The sequence below is a fragment of the Mastigoproctus giganteus genome, chromosome 9, assembly GCF_048544385.1.
Source record: "Mastigoproctus giganteus isolate SK-2022 chromosome 9, ASM4854438v1, whole genome shotgun sequence".
Lineage (NCBI taxonomy): Eukaryota > Metazoa > Arthropoda > Arachnida > Uropygi > Thelyphonidae > Mastigoproctus > Mastigoproctus giganteus.
In genome coordinates, this window is record NC_143583.1 from 169,788,146 (window position 1) to 169,810,464 (window position 22,319).

Sequence of the window (22,319 nt, forward strand, 5' to 3'; positions counted from 1 at the left end):
CCAAAAAATCTTCTTTACAGCTGCCATTATGTTGAATCAAACGAACAAAGCATAAGTTATGATAGATATGCCTGAAACATCAGTCAACTCATCAAGTGCCAGTGAAAAAAGATACACAACTTTTGATTCTATCTAATAATTCCTTGAATATGCCATTTTATGAACTTGATTTAATCTGCCTTGATTTAAAGAATAATCTGCCATTTTATGAACTTGATTTGAAACTGTATCATTACTCAAAGGAATATTTTTGGCAGAGCTAATCAAGGTAGCGTTCTGTTTTTCTAGTAAGACACTAGCAAGCACTTCTAATTATGAATTCTACAATTTTTTATTATTCCACCACTAGTGTAAGGCAACGAATTCTTTGCAGTTATATTTGATAAAACAAATGAAACGTCATTCCCTAACACTTTACAACTATTAGCTTGAACTATATTTAAAATATATATTTTTCTGTATTTCAAGTTTCTTCCTTTTTTTTTTTTTTTTTTTTTCTCTCTCTTGAAGTTTAGCTTTTCTAATATCACTAAATTTGGGAAAATTTTCATGAAAATTCCTATGCTATGGCATGTTTGGCATAATGTCTTTCACAATTCGACTTTCAATAGCCAGCCAAACACGTGTGCCTGACATAATCAGCAAATTACACCGGTTCCGCTACTATTATTTATTACCAAATAATCATATTCCCAAGAGGACTGGAATGCATACTTTTTATTTTTTGTTTCTTTGCATTTGAAACGTGTAGGTCTAAATCAGACGACTGTTAAGGTAGTGATAATGCATCGTTTTTTCCTTATCATATTCGTTTCGGTTTCTTTTTAAAAACTTATCCATTTTGAAAGGGTTTAGTAACTTTAGTTGAGTGTGTTAAAAGAAAATACATTTAAGCATTTGCACACAAAATCAAAAGATTTCTTACTATAACACTTTCATCACCTTTAAAGTCAGCACTATACACATATGGCACCTATTGCAGCAGCAGTGCAACTGGGTGAAATCCGGCAGAAACCTGTTAAAACCAGAAAGTGAGAATTGCATGAACAAATACAGATCACTGTTGAAAAAAAGCTGTGAATTAGGGTTGAATTTGAAAGTGTTTGCAATTCTGCCCAGACACAATAGGAGGGAGTATATGATGAGAGCCTTGTCAATTAATTCGGCCCTGGAAAGATTGTGCAAAGCTCAAGGGGAAAATTTTTTTTTCAGCCTGTTCTGTACTTGTTAACAGGAGAGACTGCTTCTACAGGGATGGGATACACTTAAATAGAAAGGGTGCAAGAATATTTGCTGATGCTATCGAGGCAGTGTTAGGTGGGTCGGAAAACTGCTAGCTAGGGGGAATACAAGGACTAATAGATTAACAGTAGTTACTGGCAGAGGTGAAAGTGATTCTTGCACTGCTTCTATTGGAATGAGCAGAAGCCAGAAAAACAAGATGCAGGATATTTCAGAGACTGCTGGGAGTCATTGCGGTACAAGTAAACACATGGGTTGTGTTAGGGTAGCTAAGAATAGAAACAGGTGCATGTATATTTGCGTGTACACCAATGCTAGGAGTTTAGTAAATAAATTTGATGAATTTGAGGTATTGCTCAAAGCATCAAAGGCAGATATTGTTGGGATATCAGAGACGTAATGTCACACAGATATAAGGAATGCAGAACTGGAATTTGGGGAGTACAATGCTTACAGAAAGGATAGACAGGACAGGAAGGGAGGAGGGGTTATGTTTGATATTTGGTTTTTAGGAGCATTAGCAACTAAGGCCATATTGCTCCGGGATATACGGTGGTCATTCCATGACCTTTCCGCATTCTCCATATTTGGTGGTGACGGGCTCGAACCCCGGTCTAATCAAGAAGCGTGTGCTACACACTGCTGCTCCTTCCCACCTGGCTACGGAGGCGCCTGAGGGGTTATGCTATTAGTTCAGAAACACATCAAATCCAAGGAAGCGAAGCCAGTCGACATCGCTGGACAGTGCAGTGTCGAATCAGTTTGGTGTGACATAAGCATTGGGAGAGCAAAATTGAGAGTAGGAGTGCGCTATTGGCCTAATGACTCTGATGAGTATAATAAGAAACTGTACAGGGAAATAGAGTGGGCCAGTAAATCAGAGAGTCTTATAATGGGGGATTTTAATTTCCCAGATATTGACTGGAATTTGTGGGTTGGTCACTCACACACTAGCAAGGCTTTTGTGAATTTATTGGATGATTGTTTTCTACATCAGCATGTTCGGGAGCAACTAGAGGGAGTAATACGCTTGATCTGATTATCAGTAGTGATTCTTCATGCATTAAGAATCTGCAGATAAAGGAACCACTAGGTGGCAGTGATCACAGTGTGTTGAAGTGGGATTTACTCAAAGAGGTAACTACCATCAGGGGTAAAGGGAAGGGTTATTGCTTTCGTAAAGGTGACTACGATGGTGTTAGACAGTATTTAAATTCTATACAGTGGGACCAACTGATGATGTTACCAACAGCAAATTCAAAATGGGAAGCATTCAAAGAACTTATCTTGGAAGCTACTAGGGTTTACATACCAACTAAGAAATACTGTTAAGGTTCAGGCCTAAATGGATGTCAGATGAACTAATGAGACATATGGCAGAGAAGAAACATGCATGGGATACATATAAATTAACATGTGACACAGAAGCCTATGATAGATACAAGTTGATCTGTAACCAAGTTACAAAGGAGGTTAGGCAGGCGAAGGCAGATTACGAGAGATCTTTGGCAATGGATGCAAAGAAAAACAGCAAAGAGTTCTTTACTTATGTAAACTCAAGGGATGAATCTGATTGGTCCACTTGATATCGATAATTCAACTGTTCATGATCCTGCTCAGGTAGCTAACAAACTAAATGAATATTTTGCATCGACATTCACACATGAGGAGTTATTCAGCGAGGTGAATGCCAGAGGTGTATTCAACTCTGGCAGTAGGCGAGATAATCTTGTAATAACTGAGAGTAAAGTGGAGGAGAAATTGTTGAAGATAAATACAAGAAAGGTACCTGGGGTGGATGGGATCTATCCAGTTATATTAAAGGAGGCAGCATAGGAAGTAAGCAAACCTTTAGCCATAATTATGAGAGCTTCCTTGGACTCAGGGGAGGTACCCATAGACTGGAGATGTGCAAATGTGATCCCAATTCACAAAGGAGGATTAAAGGCTGACACAAGTAATTATAGACCTGTGAATTTAACTTCTGTTCCAGGAAAATTAATGGAAACACTGGTTAAAGAAGCACTGCAGGATCATCTAGACAAAACTTCCGTTATAGCTCGGACACAGCATGGTTTTGTTAAGGGGAAGTCTTGCCTGACCAATTTGATTGGATACTATGATGCAGTCATAAAAGAACTGGATGCAGGGAATAACTTTGATATTATATATTTGGATCTTAGAAAGGCTTTTGATACTGTTGCACATGGAAGACTGCTGCACAAATTGGAGCAGTGTGGTATTGGAGGCAAATTGCTGCTATGGATAAAGGGGTGGTTGAGGGAGAGAAGACAGAGTGTGGTAATCAATGGACACTGCTCATCGTGAACTAATGTTATTAGTAGAATCCCTCAGGGTTCAGTGTTGGGTCCATTATTGTTTTCTGTATTTATAAATAATATTGATGATGGTATATCAAGCTTAATGTCCAAGTTTGCAGACAATACAAAGGTTGGCAGGGGTTGTTAAGGACGCTAACAATGCTATGCCGCTGCAACAGGATCTGGAAAGGTTGAGCAGATGGGCTGAGAGGTGGCAAATGAAGTTTAACCTTGACAAATGTAAAGTACTACCTATGGGAAACAGCAACCCCAGAGCAACGTATCAACTCTGTGGTAGAGAATGAAAAGGACCTGGGAGTGATTGTTCAGGCAGATATGAAGTTCTCTGTGTAGTGCAGACGGCTGCAAGAGTAGCTCATGGTGTCTTGTCAATGATATACAGGAATTTTTCTAGCAGGGATAATGAGGTGATTATTCCATTGTATAAGGCAATGGTCAGGACACACCTTGAGTACTGTATACAGGTCTGGAGGCCTCATTTCAAGAAGGATGTAGAGCTGCTGGAACGAGTACAGAGCAGGGCAACAAGATTAATGAATAGAACAAAGGGTTGCTCTAACGAAGAAAGGCTTAAGTTTTGCAAATTACAGTGTCTGGAGACTAGGCACCAGCGAGATGATCTGATAGAGGTGTATAAAGCCTTGAATGGTTTGATCATGCTCAATGCTGATGGGATTCTTCCTCTTGCTCAGAATAATCACCGGAGAGGGCAAAAATTCAAATTGAGGAAAGATAGATGTGCGGAAATTTGCCTTTAGCCAGCGGGGAGTTGGTTGGTGGAACAGACTTCCATCCCCTGTTGTGGAAGTTGATAGTCTAAATAAATTTAAGGCTCAGCTGGACAGGTAGTTCGAACGAATGGAGGGGTGAAGTGGAAGTTTTTTTTTTTTTTTTGGCTGATGCTGCATAAGCTTGCTTTCTTGCATCATATGCCTTTTTTTCTTTTTTTTTTTGTCCTCGCTTTTTTCCATTACACATGGGGTCAGCGTTTTTATTGTTTTAGCATGCAATTTTTACGGCCAGATGCCATTCCTGATGCCAACTCTCACCCTTTATCCGGGCTGGGGATATGCGGTGGTCATTTCCTGAACTTCCGCATCCTCCGTATTTGGTGGTCAAGGGCTCGAACCTCGGTCTAATCAAGAAGCGTGTGCTATGCACTACTGCTCCTGTCCACCTGGCTATGGATCATATGCCTCTACTAATGCTAATGTATCCTCAGTCTGTAGTGACACTACGGCAACAATGATTGAACTCTCAAATTTTTTATTTAATTAATCTCAAAGTATTTTGTAAAAATTTTTCTTACTAAATAAATATCAAATTAACAATAATTACCAAGAAAAAATTTAAGAATACTGTAAAAGTGACAAACCTTGACTGTTTTTGAGATTAAAACGTTGCGAAATATATAATTTTCCTCCAATCACTAGCAAAAGAAAGGATTTTCCAGTGAAGATTGGCCTGGATTTTTGTAGAATATCGCCGAAAGTTTAGGAATAAAAAGCACCTTTTTTAAATACAAAGATTTATATAGAAATTTTTTAGCTTAAGTGAAGGTGCTCACGAGCAGCCATTTTAGGATCGGTCGCGAGCAAAATTTACTTTTTATGGAGAATAACGGTGCTCGCGAGCATCAGGTTAAGAACTCCTGCTCTAAATGTCTACCAAGTATTCACCCACTTTCACGGGAAAGCATGCAGTACCCTTTTCAGCACACAAATTAATAAGATGATAAAGAGAGCCTATTACCACATGTATGCTATTAAACCAATCTCACAGGAAGGCATGCAGCATCCTTAGCACACAAATTAATAAGATAATAAGGAGAGTTTATGACCACATTATTACCACATGCATGCCCACACCCACCTTTTACAATAAATAGAAAATTTAGTGCTCAATCTCCTCTTTTAATATCCATGCCATTCCAATTTAGTTTTTATGCCTACAGGCACATTATCAACACTTGCCAGTGAGTTTTTTGAAGGAATCCCACATGCTTTTAGGTTATCCAAAAGATGATGTACAATGCCATACATGAAAATCAATAGCAGTTTGCTCTGTTATTGATTTTCATGTAAAAAAAAAAAAATAGTATGTTTTCAGGGCCACCAATGCTGACACAGAGAAAACTGCTATTATTATTATTATTATTTATTTATTTATTTATTTTATTTTATTTTATTTTTTTTTTTGATTACATAGAGGTCACCAAAATAAGATATAGTTTGGAATTACTTTGATTTCTTCTACAACCATATGCTATTTAGTTTTGGGAAATATATTTCTGAACAACACAACTTCATGATCAATAAATACAATTCAGGAGGATTATATTCTGTAACTGTCAAAATTAAATTACATAAGAATTCTGTTAATATTTTCTGGCCATTTCTAATCTCTGATTCGTGGGCTTTTATGTGCATGTGTGAAGACAAATAATCCCTATTTAAGTTTCATGCTCATCCCTATTCGGTAATTTTCGTTCCTGTGATCACAACATATGGTTGAAAAGTGTTGTTAGCTTCAGGAAGGAAAATCGTTTTGCAATTTTTTCGTTACATTTCTTTTAATTATTTTTAATTGTGTTCAAATTGATTTTTAATTATTTTTTACTGTAATGTAAGATTTTCGATTTTTTTGTTTTAATTGCTGGAGAGTATCACACAGAAGTGTTCTACGTATTATATTGAGGTAAACTTCTCTTATTATTTTACAAATATTGATATCAACAGAGAACATACTGAGCATTACAGCTCTGGTTCATACTATCAAATTCTGTGACAAAAGATGCAAATAAACATTCAGCACATGTGGCATCATCATTACAAAATGCTACATCTATTTTTATATTTCTTTTATGCATTGCCCACAGTCCTTATGCTCATTTGTTTGCAAAATGTCAAATTTCATTACATTTCATGCCATTTGAAATTGAAAAAAAAAATCTACATACAGTATGCAAGGCAAATGTGTTATCCTTTTCAGATTTTACATAATGGAAAATTTTAATGTACATTATAAACAAGATGGAAAATATTGTTTCTCTTTCTTTTGTTTTGATTATGTTTGATTTATTCTATTATTTGGCTTGTGTTAATTATTTGATTTTTATTTTGCTATTCATACAGATGTTTAAACTTTGCATTTTATCTATTATGCTTGCTTATTTAACTTATAGAGCAGTTGCCATGACATGCTTTATAATTTTGAATTCTGTTTCTTATTTTCTGTATGGTTTGGTTCATGTAGGGACATCCATTGATGTTTTGCTAGATAGTGGTCAATGACTGCAATGCGATTCTTTTAAGAGGTACTGCTTATGATTTCCATATTTATACTTATTATATGCATCCCTTTGGTTGGGGGGGGGGGGATCATGTCGAGGATTGGTTTCTGTATCAAATGCTAATTCCCGGCAAAAAGATGTTATGCAGTATATCAGTGTAGCATATGCTACACTGCATACAAGCTGGATTTGATGAATAAATAAATAAATAAATAAATAGCCTTTGAAAACTGTATGCATTTGTGTCTTGGATATACTCTGGTTCCTACAGTGATCCATAGGCAAAATTATTGGAAACATCTGAGAGTGACCTGTGGCCTTAACCCTTGGGATTCTAATGACATTAAAGATGACACCATTAACCATGAGTTGACTTGAATTGCTAATATCATTTCAATATTAATAGTGTTGCCAAAAAAGATAACTCTCCCATTTACTAAAAATTCAAAGTGGCATTATGACAGATGTTTTGGGAATTACTGGTCTATCAGATGACATTTAGCAAAATTATGCCAAATTATGAATGATGTATTATCTAAGTGAACAGCCAAGTGACCAACAACAAATGCAATGTAATAAAAGAGTGCCTTTTAGCCCTCTTTTATTACACATATCTAATACACATATCCATTATTTTTTATTACATTTTATTACAAAACAGGAGATAAATTCTGTAGCACAAATTTTTAAGAACAAGTGGCAAAATATCTTCATTAAGACTGTTAAAGAAGAATAAGGATGTAATGGGGAGGGTATAGATGGATAGAGGGCTTGTTGTTTTTTTTTTTTTTTTTTTTTTTGCAAAAAAGCAACCAATGCTATGAGACATCATTGTATCGTGTCTGTAAACTACATATATTCTATGTGTAGTCAGCCAGGTTTTTTTTTTTTTTATGAGTTTCATGGATGAAAGCATGCCATCCTGAACCAAACATTCTATTAAGGAATGAGGACTGAAGTCTATTTTAGTGCATCATTTTGTCCTTACTAATACTAATTTGGCTATTGTGTGAAAAAGTTTTAATAAAAATTCCTCCTCTGTTGAATGGATTCAAACCTGGGCCTTATCCACCAGGCATGAATGGAAACTGATTTTAATTCCCCGTTACCAGTGAGGATGACAGAAATAACAGCTAATAGTTTTGGCATATATCCACTATCATTTGGACAATGGGTATTTGAACTCTTTAACTTTGGAGTTTAATTAGCTTGTGACTGTTAAGTAAAGTAAAAAGCAGATACAAAAGGTTGTTTTGTATTCATTACTACTACTTTCTCACTGACACTACAAATTTTTAGTACTACTACTACTACTTTCTCACTGATAGTACGAATTTTTTTTTGCTACACTGAGTCATCACAAAATATGAATTAAAAGTAATAAAATCATATATCTTGGGAAAAACAGGTTAAACACATTGCTGATGTAACTTATCATTTTCACAAGAGGGGAAAAAAAAAAAAAAAAAAAGTACTGAAGATAATTATGAAGAAAACTAACCTGAACGCCATTCCCCAAGGAGCTAAAAGATCATTTAAAGCTGGAATATTGGCACCTCCAGTATCTGGCATCCACCACTGCCTGTAATGATTATATTTACAATAATTATGAAAAGTGTTAAAATTCTAAAATGCATCTAATACACATATCCATTAACCAGTCAAAAGATCAGGCTAGATTATTTTATTTTTTATTCAATTATTAATTTCATTAAGGAATGTAATTCTACACAGGATACATTTTCATTTGGGACTGCACAGAGTGGGCTGCATATCCTAAAAGCAAAAACTCAGCTGAATCATAAAATAACTATGACAGTATGTCATAAAACATTAAAATTTTATAATAATCTAAAGTTAATATAGATTTATGCTCAGAATAAATCCATACTAACTTGTCCTTAGCCTCCATATATTGTTCTGCCACACAATTTTATGTCAATCTGGAAAATTTTAATACTTTGATAAAGCTGTATTAATTTTTGAAAATTCTTCTAATCATTATTTTTAGCATGTTTTTAGTATGTCTATGTCTAAAGTGTAGGACAATGTTTTTATCTGCAATACTTAAATTTATTGGCATCACTAGCCATTTGATAAATCACAATAGCCTATCCTCTTTTGAGAAAATTTTTCATTCAGATATTGCCACAGAGCAGCAAGAAGATAAGAAGTAGTGACACTATCCTGTATGGAATATATATGATGAGGGAATAAAGTTCCCAGACTGGTGAAATATTAAGAACACAAAGTGAAGGAGCTCAAAAATGGTTTCATTTTTATTTAAAGTAATCACCACCTGATGAATACAAAATTATTAGATTGTTCTACAAGTTTCTGAAATGAGTCAGCAAGGATGCCCAAAGAGATGACGTTCAGTTCGGCAGTTCAATTTTTCTTTGCGTCCTTAGCATTCTGAAATCACTTTCCTTTGAAGGCAGTTTTCACCTTGGGAAAGAGGAGGAAGTCTGCTGGTACTAGACTGGGAGAGTAGGGTGGATGGTTGATCTGTACAATGCCACATTTTGTCAGGCATTGTGCATTTCAATGGGTGGGGACACTGTTGTGCACCAAGAACCTTTCTTTCGAAATTGCATCCTCATTCAGGAAATGTGCTTCAATAGTCTGAAGCACCTGCATATAGAACACAACATTGATTTCCTCCCTTTCAGGTACAAATTCCTTGTGAATCAATCCCGTTTGGTGAAAAACAAGATCAGCATCATCTTGACCCTGAACTTCTGTATATGAAACTTTTACTGAAAGTAAAAGTTTCATCACTTTTTTCCAGGGCCTTGGTGATGAATATGAAGTCCACTGCACACTCTGCTTCATCTCTGGGTCATACTAAAATGCCACATAGTCATCTCCAGTGACAATATAGCCAAGGAAATTACGAATGTCTAGACAAATTTGGATAAAGTCTTTGCATGATGACTGTGTGGCATTAAAAAATTGGGCCCACTGTTGATCATGAGGCTGTGTAGCACAAAATTTTTACAGACATTCCTTTTCCCTAAATCTTCATTCAGAATTTGATGAACTATCTCCTTTTTCATATCCGACTCATCAGTTATCAGTCTGAGGATCAAATGATAATCTCTTGACACAATTTCCTGAACTTCTGAAACTCTGTCCTTGTTTTGAGAGGTTGACTGATGCTCATTTCATGGTTTGTCACGAATATGCTCACATCCATTTTTGAACCGCTTTTACTATTCAAACACACTGGTGCAACTTAAACCATTTTATCATCATAAACAGTTTTTAGCATTGCATATATTTCTGTTGAAGATTTTCCCAGTTTAAAGCAAATTTGGATTTTTTTTGGGATGGAGATGATGAAAATGTGTCAAATTCTAACAGGGAGCTGAACAATTTTGCAATAAAAGAGAGGACAACCTTTTAATAAGTATTTATTTATATAATTTTAATGTAATTTTCGTAATTGATTTTATTTAATATTAAATATGGGACATTTATTTGTATAATTATATAATCACATAATCCTTCCAATGTGAGTGTTGAGAGAATTCTAATCCTACATAAAGGTATGAGGCTTCCTTTTATAGTTTATAATAATAACATTAGTAGGACATATTGAGCTTTATCACTCTTATGATCTTAATTAGAAATTCTATTGTAGAAACAGAGCAGACAATCCACGGATTTTGATGAAAGATGTTTAATTATCTCATAATGGATGTCATCTGGTCAGCCGACAGCACTTGCCTGAAAATGAGAGAGTGCCACCATCAGTTTCCATTGCATAAAATGCTCATTATATGGTTCACAGCCATTTGAGGACAGCTTCAATTGATGCTTTTCAAATTTTTGTTTATGGCCAGAAACTCTAGGGTGTAGGATGTTATAGCAGACACATTGGCAAATGTCTCCTGAACAGTGTTTGTAATTGCATAATGGATGCAATTGCACATCCATTATGCTCTAGGATTGTTAAAGGAGTGTGTGTATTTCCCTTTAATTTTCTGGACTTTGTCCCAGATAACGTTTGGTGTCACCACCCAACTGATGGAAGATGTAAAGCAGATCCAAGATTCCTTTTGACTCTGACAGTTAATACAACTTGCCTTGGCACATGCACATCTGAAGGCTACAAGATTTTCTGTGGTAGGATATATGAATGAAATATCCCCCATGCCTTGCTTTGTACCTTTCTTGTTGCTGTGTATTTTACGTTCCACCATAGTTTCGGAAATGATGGAAACCAAGTTGATGTCTTTGGAATTACAACTGCTACTGCCTGTACAATACTTTCTGTGATGTACTTAACTGCATCATTAATTGGCTCCTGGCTGACTGTGATTGTATTAAATGTTGCCAGATGTTTGAAGGTATTCCAGTCAGGCATGATTGATCTTCCATTGTGATACTCTAGATGGGCAGCATGGTCTCCCATTGCAAAGCGTGGATATCACAGGGAAGTGATTGCTACCATAAGAGTTTTCTTTGACCTTCCACAAACATGAAGGCAGGAGGGAAGTGGACCAGATGGAAAGATGAAAGGCAGTAAACGGAAGAGTAGCCATGTGAAAAAATGTATTAGATCCCACATTTATAAGAGCCATGTCGTTGTTTTCAAGAAATTACATTTCATATTTCAACGGGATTTCAGTGGCCATAGAGTACTATGTCCACTGAAATCCCCTTGTAATAGAAAAGGGGGTAAAAATTGCTTATAAGGTCAAATGGCACCTTCGATTTCTCCCAACTCCGTAAAAATTGCTTAATGAGATCATCAAGGTCTGAGTGGGGAATTTTGTTCCCAGGTGGCAAATAGATTGAGCAGATAGTAGAAGGACACATGGCTACAGCCTCTAACATAGTGGTCATTGGCATAGTTTGAAAGAGGATATGGTTACCTACAAGGATGGCAACTCCTCCATGGGTTCTGTTCCCAGTTCTGTCTTTCCAAATGGTAGAACAGCTATGCATATGAGGGTTCTCAAATGCCTTTAAATATGTCTCCTGTAAGCAGAAGCACGTTGGCTCGTACTTACGTAGGAGGGCCTCGATGTCCACTGTTTCAATGTAAACCACTGTAGTTCTGTTGCAGAAATTTGAAAGTGGGCACTACATAGATTTCGTGGGTCCACCTGTGGGCTTCTGAAGGGCTGAGGGTTTTACTTTCTCAATCTTGGATTTATCCTTTTTGGGAAAGAATGGATGTAGTCCAGTGTCCATACCTTCGTAAAAATGCCTGGAAAGTAATAACTTATTCCTATTACAAGTAACATACTCGGAGTAATTAGTCACAAAGGAAGAAATAAAACCTTTAGAGAAGAATGTTGTGGCAATCTCAAACTGTGTGCCTCCAAGAAACATCAAGCAAGTAAGAAGTTTTCTCAGAATGATAAAATTCTATTGCAGATTTATTCCAAATTGTTCACAAATCACTTTCAATAAATAATCTAAGCAAAAAGGGTGTAAAATTTGTATGATGTGATTTTCAAGATAAAGCATTTATATCTTAATGAGTACTCCAGTATTAACACACCCACAGATAAAGCAACCTTTTTACATTTCTACAGATGCTTCGGCAATAGCACCAGTTACTTTGTTCCATAGCTTAGATCAGCAGAAGGCTCAAACAGGCTGAAAAATATTATTCAACTGCAGGGAGGTAATCTCTTGCCTTAATTTTCCTTTGAAAAAATGGAGTAGCTTCTTTGGTGACCAGAAAATTTTTCACATGTTCATACCATCATCCCTTTCATATTTACACCAAATGATGGACAAGAAATGGGAACTGGAAATACAAGATTTTAATATTCAGGTGTCTACATTCTAGGAAAACAAAATATTGGCTAAATTTTTGACCAGAAATGAAACAACTTTGCTCCCAGACAATCTTCAAATAAGAGATGATGATTAAGATAATCTTGGAATGGGCTCTGAAAATACAAAAATTTAATATTCGGAAGTTACAGATTCCAGGGAAGCAAAATATAGTAGCTGATTTTTGTCTAGAAATGAAACAAATTCACTCTAATATAATCTTCAAATAAGAGAAGATTTAAACCAAATAAAAATAGAGTAATAAATAGAATGTATAGGCTATTAAGAAATATTATACAAATATTAAGTTTTAGAAATATTATATTTTAAGCCAGAAATTCTCTTACCTGAGATTTTTTCAGGAATAACTGCATTCAGGGGTAAGCTGTAATTAGAAGAGTATGGAAAGACCTGCTTAAAGATAAATGAACCTTGTAAGAGAACCTTGGATGCAGTTATTCCTTACTAGCATCCTACTTTAAGTCTTCTATTAACAATATTGGTAAAACACCTCCTACATTACTCAGTACATACCACTCAATGCCTCTTGTTCCAACAGAAGAATGACAAAATTCTGAACCATCTTGATGCCAAGAAAGTTCCAGGGCCAGATGACATTTCCCCATTTTTTTCTGAAAACTTGCTTCTGAGCCTGCTCCTGTTCATTGTCACCTGTTTCTACTTTCTTATTTCACTGGAATTTTCCCTTCTGCTTAGTAATTTTCTCAGATCCTGCCAGTTCTTAAAAAGGATGACAAACGCTACCATCCAATTATTGTCCCGTTGCACTTACCTCCGCTCTTTCCAAAGTAATGGAGAAATTCATTCACTATTAACTCCTAAACCATCTCGAAACCTTCCATCTGATCAATGATTGCCAAAATGGATTCCATCAGAGTCAAGACTGGTGATATACTGGCTTATGATACCCATCTAGGGAAAATTCAATGGAAAAGCTTCATGAAAAACAAGCAGTTGCACTTGACATTCCTATGGTTTTGACTGTGTTTGGCAAAAAGATCTTCTAAACTCTAAATTTTCAACTCTCTCCCCCAACTCGATATCCAGATTTCTCACTGTTGGCAATGGCACATGGCTCTACCTTCCTACTTCTCCAATCCAAAGTCATTATATTGAAGCACATGGTTCCCCATTACATCTTCATGGAAAAACATTACTGCCCCACTATACTGCCTTCCATCACACCCCAGCTGGGAGCATCTTTATAATACTCACTGAGATTTCCTCTATGTGAGTAAGCCAACTGAAAATAGACCTGCCTAACTCAGGATTGAAGAGCTTGTTCAGAGTTGAATATCACTTTAAGTGATATTTTTCATGACACAACTGTACCTGTTTCACCTTGGTTGTATGTTTCTGCCTCTTACAATATACATTTTCTTCAGTGGGGGAAGAATGTCATACTTCATTGCAGTATCAGGCAGTTGCACTCAGCTCACACTGCTCTGAACTTTAATGCCTGTAAAATCTATATTGATGGATTGAAAACTGCTTGTATGGTAGGTGGCAGTTTGGCACCTTTGTGTGGTAGTTTTTACTTCACTTACAGTTACAGCCTCACTGCCATCTGCAGCATCTTCACTGCTGAATTATATGCATTAGCATTAGCATTAGTAGAGGCATCTGATGCAAGAAAGCAAGCTTATGCAGCGTCAGCCAAAAAAAAATAATAATAAATAAATAAATGAATGAATAAATAAAAAAGAACCACTTCCACTTCACCCCTCTGTTCATTCGAAATAACTGTCCAGACGGGCCTTAAACTTATTTAGGCTGTCAACTTCCACGACAGGAGATGGAAGTCTATTCCACCAACCCGCTGGCTAAAGGCAAATTTCCTCACGTCTATCCTACATCTGTCTTTTCTCAAATTGAATTTATGCCCTCTCAGGTGATTATTCTGAGCAAGAGGAAGAATCCCATCAGCATTGAGCATGCTCAAACCATTCAAGGCTTTATACACCTCTATCAGATCACCTCATTGGTGCTTAGTCTCCAGACACTGTAATTTGCAAAACTTAAGCCTTTCTTCGTAAGAGCACCCCTTTGTTCCATTCACTAATCTTGTTTCCCTTCTCTATACTCGTTCCAGCATCTCTACATCCTTCTTCAAATGAGGCCTCCAGACCTGTATACAGTACTCTAGGTGTGGTCTGACCATTGCCTTATACAAGGGAATAATCACCTCCTTATCCCTGCTAGAAAAATTCCTATATATATCATCGACAATACACCATGAGCAACTCTTGCAGCCCATCTGCACTGCTCAGAAAACTTCATATCTGCCTGCACAACCACCCCCAGGTCCCTTTCATTCTCTACCACTGTCAGTGTAGTACCACAGACTTGATACGTTGCTCTGGGGTTGCTGTTTCCCATATGTAGTACTCTACATTTGTCAATGTTAAACTTCATTTGCCACCTCTCAGACCATCTGCTCAACCTTTCCAGATCCTGTTCCAGTAGCATAGTGTCAGTAGTGTCCTTGACAACCCTGCCAACCTTTGTATCGTCTGCAAACTTGGACATTAAGCTTGATATACCATCATCAATATCATTTATAAATACAGAAAACAATAATGGACCCAATACTGAACCCTGAGGGACTCCACTAATAACATAAGTCCACGATGAGCAGTGTCCATTGATTACCACACTCTGTCTTCTCCCCCTCAACTACCCCTTTATCCATAGCAGCAATTTGCCTCCAATGCCACACTGCTCCAATTTGTGCAGCAGCCTTCCATGTGCAACAGTATCAAAAGCCTTTCTAAGAACCAAGTATATAATATCAAAGTTATTCCCTGCATCCAGTTCTTTTGTGACTGCATCATAGTATCCAATCAAATTGGTCAGGCAAGACTTCCCCTTAACAAAACCATGCTGTGTCCGAGCTATAGCTGAAGTCTTGTCTAAATGATCCTGCAGTGCTTCTTTAACCAGTGCCTCCATTAATTTTCCAGGAACAGAAGTTAAACTAACAGGTCTATAATTACTTGTGTCGCCCTTTGATCCTCCTTTGTGAATTGGGGTCACATTTGCACATCTCCAGTCCATGGGTACTTCCCCTGAGTCCAAGGAAGCTCTCATAATTATGGCTAAGGGTTTGCTTACTTCCTATGCTGCCTCCTTTAATATAACTGGATAGATCCCATCCATCCCAGGTGCCTTTCTTGTATTTATCTTCAACAATTTCTCCTCCACTTTACTCTCAGTTATTACAAGATTCTCTAGCTTACTGCCAGAGTTGAATACACCTCTGGCATTCCCCTCGCTGAATAACCCCTCATGTGTGAATGTAGATGCAAAATATTCATTCAGTTTGTTAGCTACCTGAGCAGGATCATCAACAGTTGACCCATCGATATCAAGTGGACCAATCTGATTCATCCCCTTCCTTCTAGAGTTTACATAAGGAAAGAACCCTTTGCTGTTTTTCTTTGTGTCCCTTGCCAAAGATTTCTCGTAATCTGCCTTCGCCTGCCTAACCTCCTTTGTAACTTGGTTACAGATCAACTTGTATCTATCATAGGCTTCTGTGTCATGTGTTAATTTGTATGTATCCCATGCATGTTTCTTCTCTGCCATATGCCTCATCAGTTCATCTGACATCCACTTAGGCCTAAACCTTGAACAATATTTCTTAGTTGGTATGTATAGCCTAGTAGCTTCCAAGATAAGTTCTTTGAATGCTTCCCATTTTGCATTTGCTGTTGGTAACATCATCAGTTGGTCCCACTGTATAAAATTTAAATACTGTCTCAGTCCATCGTAGTCACCTTTACGAAAGCAATAACCCTTCCCTTTACCCCTAATGGTAGTCACCTCTTTGAGTAAATCCCACTTCAGCACACTGTGATCACTGCAACCTAGTGGTTCATTTATCTGCAGATTCTTAATGTGTGAAGAATCACTGCTGATAATCAAATCAAGAGTATTCTTCCCTCTAGTTGCCTCCTGAACATGCTGTGTATATTCTCACCACGTGTACGTCATATCCAAAAATTTCATTACTTCATACAGCATGCCCCACCCACTTTTTCTTTCTATTGAATACACCATGAATTGTCAAACTAATAAAGCAAGCTTATCTGCGAAGACATCTAAACCTCCCAAACACTTCCTAATTCATTTCACAAATATACGTGGTCTCAATTCTAATCTCAACGACGTCCATTTCCATTTGCAGTCTGGCAAACCCCATGTACTTTTTCTGACAGAATCTCAGTTATTGGTTGATTCAACTACTGCTCATCTCAGATGCCCAAATTATTCGCTGTATGATTCCTTTCACCTCAAAGGTGGTACTTGTGCATATGTCCATTCTAATATACTCCCTGTGAGAGACTTGGCAATTTGGAATCTCCTCTCTCTGATCTTCTCTGGCTTAAAATCTCTCTACTTCATTGTGTCAAATTCATCTGTTGTCTCTACCGTTCTCCCAACTCCACTAATCACTTGGAGCTCTTTGACTTCCTCTCTTTGCAACTTGACTTTCTGCAGTCCAATTTTCCTAACAGTGAGGTAATTTTCCTTGGTGATTTTAATGTTCACAACTCCAGCTGGCTTCCATTTTCTAGTCAGGCCGACTCAGCTGGTCGAGATGCTGAGGCTTTTGCAATTACTAATGATCTTGCGCAGACTGTTCATTTACCTACAAGAATACCGGACAATCCTAACCATAAAGCCAACATGCTTGATATTTTTCTCACAAACAACCCTTCAAAGTACACGGTCGAAGTGAGAGGTCCTTTAGGCACTTCAGATCACAACTTGGTGATTGTCTCTTCTCCAATTGTACCTTTATCTCATGGCTATTCCCAACCTCATGTTGTTTGGCATTACAAGAATGCAAAATGGGATGACCTGCAAGATTTCTTTTCTTCCTTTCCCTGGTCGGATTACTGTTTCAAAACTTCTGATGTCAATGTTTCCTCAGATCGTGTCGGTGAAATTATTCTTGCAGTAATGGAATCCTTTATCCCACACACCACTTTAAAATCTCATCCTTTATCTAAACCTTGGTTTTCCAATAAATGTGCTAAGGCTGTTCAAGAGAAGAATGTTGCATATCATAATTGGCTTGTTTCTAATTCTTCAGTTTCATTTTCTGCATACACCAAAGATCGCAACCATTGTTAAGCAGTTATTAATCAGTCCAAACTACAGTTTGAACAGGCTAAGAGTAGAAAACTTGCTTCTTGCCCTAATGGTAGCCGAGCATTCTGGTCTCTTGCCAAAGCTATTGGCCGCAACTTTTGCCCATCTCTGCTCCCACCTCTGTTCAAACCTGATGGTTCTGTTGTCACTTAAGCCAAGGATAAAGCTGACTTGCTAGCATCCCATTTTACTTCCAACTCATGTATTAATGATCTTGGTAAAACACCTCCCACCATTACTAACACGCTCTATTCAATGCCTCCTCTGGTCTTCCATCAAAAGTATGTCAGAAGGATTAAGACGAATCTTGATGCTAAGAAAGCTCCAGGTCCCAATGGTATTTCTCCACTTGTTGTCAAAACCTGTGCTCTTGAACTTACTCCTATTCTTCGCCATCTTTTTTCACTTTCTTATTCCAAAGGTGTTTTTCCTTCTGCTTGGAAATTTGCTCATATCCAGCCAGTTCCTAAAAAGTGTGACAAATCCCTCCCATCCAATTATCGTCCCATTGCAATTACTTCTAATCTTTCTAAAGTAATGGAGAAATCAATTAACTGCCAACTTTTAAACTACCTAGAAACCTTCTGTCTGATCAGCGATCATCAGTATGGGTTCCATCACTGTCGAACCACTGGTGATATTCTGGCTTATGTTACCCATTTATGGACTAATTCAATGGAATGGTTCGGTGAAACACAAATAGTTGCTCTTGACATCTCAAAGGCTTTCTATCGTGTTTGGCATAAAGGTCTTCTAAACAAGCTTCCATCTTATGGTTTGCCAACTGTTTTTTGTAATTGGTTATCCAGTTTTCTCTCTGATCGCTCAGGGTGATGGTAAATGGTTCTCTGTCTTCTAACTTCTCCTCTAATGCCGATGTCCCCAATGTTCAGTTCTTTCCCTCACTCTTTTCCTCTTGTATATTAATGACCTTCTTCCATTGGCTGGAAATCCTACCCATAGTTTTGCCGATGATAGCACATTGCATTCCACTTTCCATTTTGAGAAACCATGCCCTGCTCAATCAGCTTCAACTTCTCGAAAATCTGCTACCATCTCCTTAAATGCCGATCTTCAGGTATTTTTCTAGTGGGGCAAAGACAACTTAGTTGATTTCAACCTTTCTAAAACTCAGTCTTGTCTTATATCTCGCAAAAAGGATTCTTCTGCTCCTATGCTTATCTTTGGTGACACTCTGATTTCTAGGGAAAATGATATTATCTCTTTTGGGGATTACCCTGACTTCTAATCTCTCTTGGCACATGCACATTACAAATATTGCTTCCTCTGCATCTAAAAAACTTGGTTTTCTCTTTCGCTCTCGGCGTTACTTTTCTTCCAAACAGCTGCTCACTCTGTAGAAATCGCAAATATGTGCTGCCATGGAATATTGTTCCCACATCTGGGGTGGTGCCCCCAAAACCTCTCTCAGGCTTCTTGATTCCATTCAGAAGAGGGCAGTTAGGTTAATTAATGATTCATCTCTAACAGAGTCTCTCCACTCGCTCTCTCATAGACGAACTGTTTCTGCTGCATGCCTCTTCTACAGATACTTCCATGGGCACTGTTCTTCTGAATTGTCTTCTCTAATTCCCGCTTTCTCTTTCAAAACAGTCCGAACACGTGCCGCCACCAGCTAACATCCATTTACTGTCCAACATCATAATTAACAGAACCAACTTTTCATCTTCCTCGTTTATTCATTCAACTGCCGTTTTCAGGAACAACCTTCCTTCATATGTATTTCCTGAAAATTAGTCTACAGAAGTTCAAATCCAATGTCAACAAATATCTTCTTTCATCTTCGCAACCTCCAACCCAAGCACGGTACTAAGTACTATAGGTTCTAAAACCTCTCGTGTTTGGGGGAAAAAAAAAAAAGAGCAGATATCATCTTTGAAGGGCACCAAAGGTGATATTATTGTACACATTGGAAGTAATGACATTAAGAGTAAGAGATCAGCAGATTTACTCAACAAGTACAAGTCAATGTTGAAAAAAAGTTGAAAATTAGGACTGAATATGAAAATGTCTGCAATTCTGCGAAGACACGACCGGAAGGAGAATATGATAGGAGCCTTGTCAATCAATTTGGCCCTGGAGAGATTGTGCAAGGCTCATGGGGTACAATTTTTTTTTTTCAGCATGGCCTGTGCTTGTTGACAGGAGACACTGCTTCTACAGGGATGGGGTACACTTAAATAGAAAGGGTGCAAGAATATTTGCTGATGCTATCAAGGCAGTGTTAGGTGGATCAGAAAACTGCTAGTGTGGGCGGGGAAACACAGACTAAAAGGTTAACAGTGGCTGCAGGCAGAGACAAAAGTGATTCTTGCACTGCTTCTATTAGAATGAGCAACAGTCTGGAAAGCAAGGTGCTGGAAATTTCCAGGACTGCTGGGAGTCATAGGGGAACAAGTAAATTCATGGACTGTGTTAGGATAACACAGCCCATTAGGGTAAGGGTAGAAACAGGTATACATGCAAATATATATGTACACCAATGCTAGGAGTATAGTTAATAAATTCAATGAGTTTAAAGTGCTGGTCAAGACATCAAAGGCAGATATTGTTGGAATATGAGAGAGACATAGTGTCACACATATATAAGCAGTTGGACAGACAACTTGACTCGAGACCCGCTAATTTTCATAAAATCAGAGAAATGGTAATAGTTTATCGTAATTTTTCCTTGTAGTGGATTGGCAATCTCATTATGGATTTAAATATAAACTTTGTGGACTTTTTTAAAAAAAGGATAGTGTAGGCTATTTTCGGAATATTAAATTTTAGGAATATTATATATTTTAAAGCAGAAGAATTCTCTTAACTGGGGTTTTATTCAGGAACGGCTGCATCGGTTTATGAGGTGTAATTCGGAAGGTGGTGAAATTACATATATATGGAAGGGAGACGAAGGAAAAAGCAAGCTTTTGTACTAAATCCTTGCATGGGGAGTAATTATAGGTATAAAGGGAGATGATGTCCTGAAGCCTGATGGGGGCTTCACGTTAAAACCATCTTCAAAGGAGGGTTAATATGAGTCGTGGGCAGTCTTTTATACCCTGGGCACATTCCATTGACATATTTTAAAGTGTGGTTGGGGGGCCTTTGGCATCCCCAAGAAACTATGGACATAGTTTCTTGGGGATGGCAAAGGCTAGGTTTACTCCGGAATCTTTGAAGATTTTTTTCAATGGTTGTTGGTACATTTCAATATATGGGAGCCCTATCCATTGTTTTTTTATCACTTCTCGTTTTGGTTTTTCTTTAATGTGTTTTTTTTTTTTTTTTTTTCCGGCTGTATTTAAGGCGCCGTTTATGAGCCATTTTGTGTAACTGCGGTTGGAAAATCTGTTCTTAAGTGTTTCGATTTCCTGTTTGCATTCATCCTTTGTAGATGAATACCTGAAAGCATTGTTGAACTGGGCTATTAGGACTAATTTTTTGTGAGAGAGGGGGGCTTACAAATTCCCCTTATTTTTAAGTTTGTGGTATACTTTAGTGTTGATTTTGGTGGCTTTCTTGTTAATGTTAAATTTAGGAAGGTGATACCGTTGTTTTCTTCATTTTTAATTGTGAACTATAGCCGATCAGCTACATTATTCAACTCATGGAAGATGGTATTTATGGTGGCTGATTTGCCTATAAACCGACAATCATCTACATACCTTCCATAAAATTTAAGGGATGGGGGAGAGTACTTGGAAATGATGTGGTTTTCTATTTCCAGGAGATGAAATTCAGAGAGATGTGCACTTATGGAACCACCAATTGGTTCCATAAGTGCACAACCCCATATACTTGTTGGTAAAAATCTCCTTCATGGGTGAAATAATTAGCTGATAACGGAATTTAGTAAGATTTTGTTATATCTGAAATATCTAATTTTGTTCTGTTTTTAAGTGTGGGATCATTAAGTAACATGTCTTGAGTGGCCTTCACAGCTTTCTGAGGGTGTACATTTGTGTATAGTGATTTTATATCAAAGGAATATGGGTTTTGTCATCAGGTTTTAATTTTATGTTTTTGATTGACGAAAATAGGTGTTCCGTGTTTTTTATGCGATATTTGGAATTATTCATTAGAAGTTTTAGTATATCAACCATAAATTTTGCTAAGTTGATGTATTTTTGAATGGTTTATGTAACTTGGTAACTCCGAATATGTAGGGTGAACGTGCAGTATGGGCTAAGAGGTCTGTGTGCAAATAGATTTCAAACAACAAACAAACGTGGTTTATGCAATTCCCTGCACACTGAATTGCAATTGCATATATATATGTAGGCAGCACGAGAATATTGCTACATACAAGAATCCAAAAACATAAAAGCAGTTTAAAAGTAGCTGCAAAAAAAAAAAACAGATCGAACGGAAAAAAATAATAGTTCTGAATTGGTAGCTCACCACTTAGACACAGGAAATTATCCTTCCATTGAAAACACAATAATAATTGACAAATA

At 37.3% G+C, this 22,319-nt stretch overlaps 1 protein-coding gene across 3 annotated transcripts in view; it reads right to left on the minus strand.

Moving 5' to 3' along the window:
* The window catches only part of S1P (membrane-bound transcription factor site-1 protease), a 680,544-nt gene that overhangs the window by 174,926 nt on the left and 483,299 nt on the right, over positions 1-22,319 (minus strand). For all 3 annotated transcript variants that reach the window (XM_090381734.1, XM_090381736.1, XM_090381735.1), the window contains exon 22: positions 8,378-8,458. In XM_090381734.1, the coding sequence (XP_090237860.1) occupies positions 8,378-8,458 (81 nt within the window). The remainder of the gene's footprint in view (positions 1-8,377; positions 8,459-22,319) is intronic.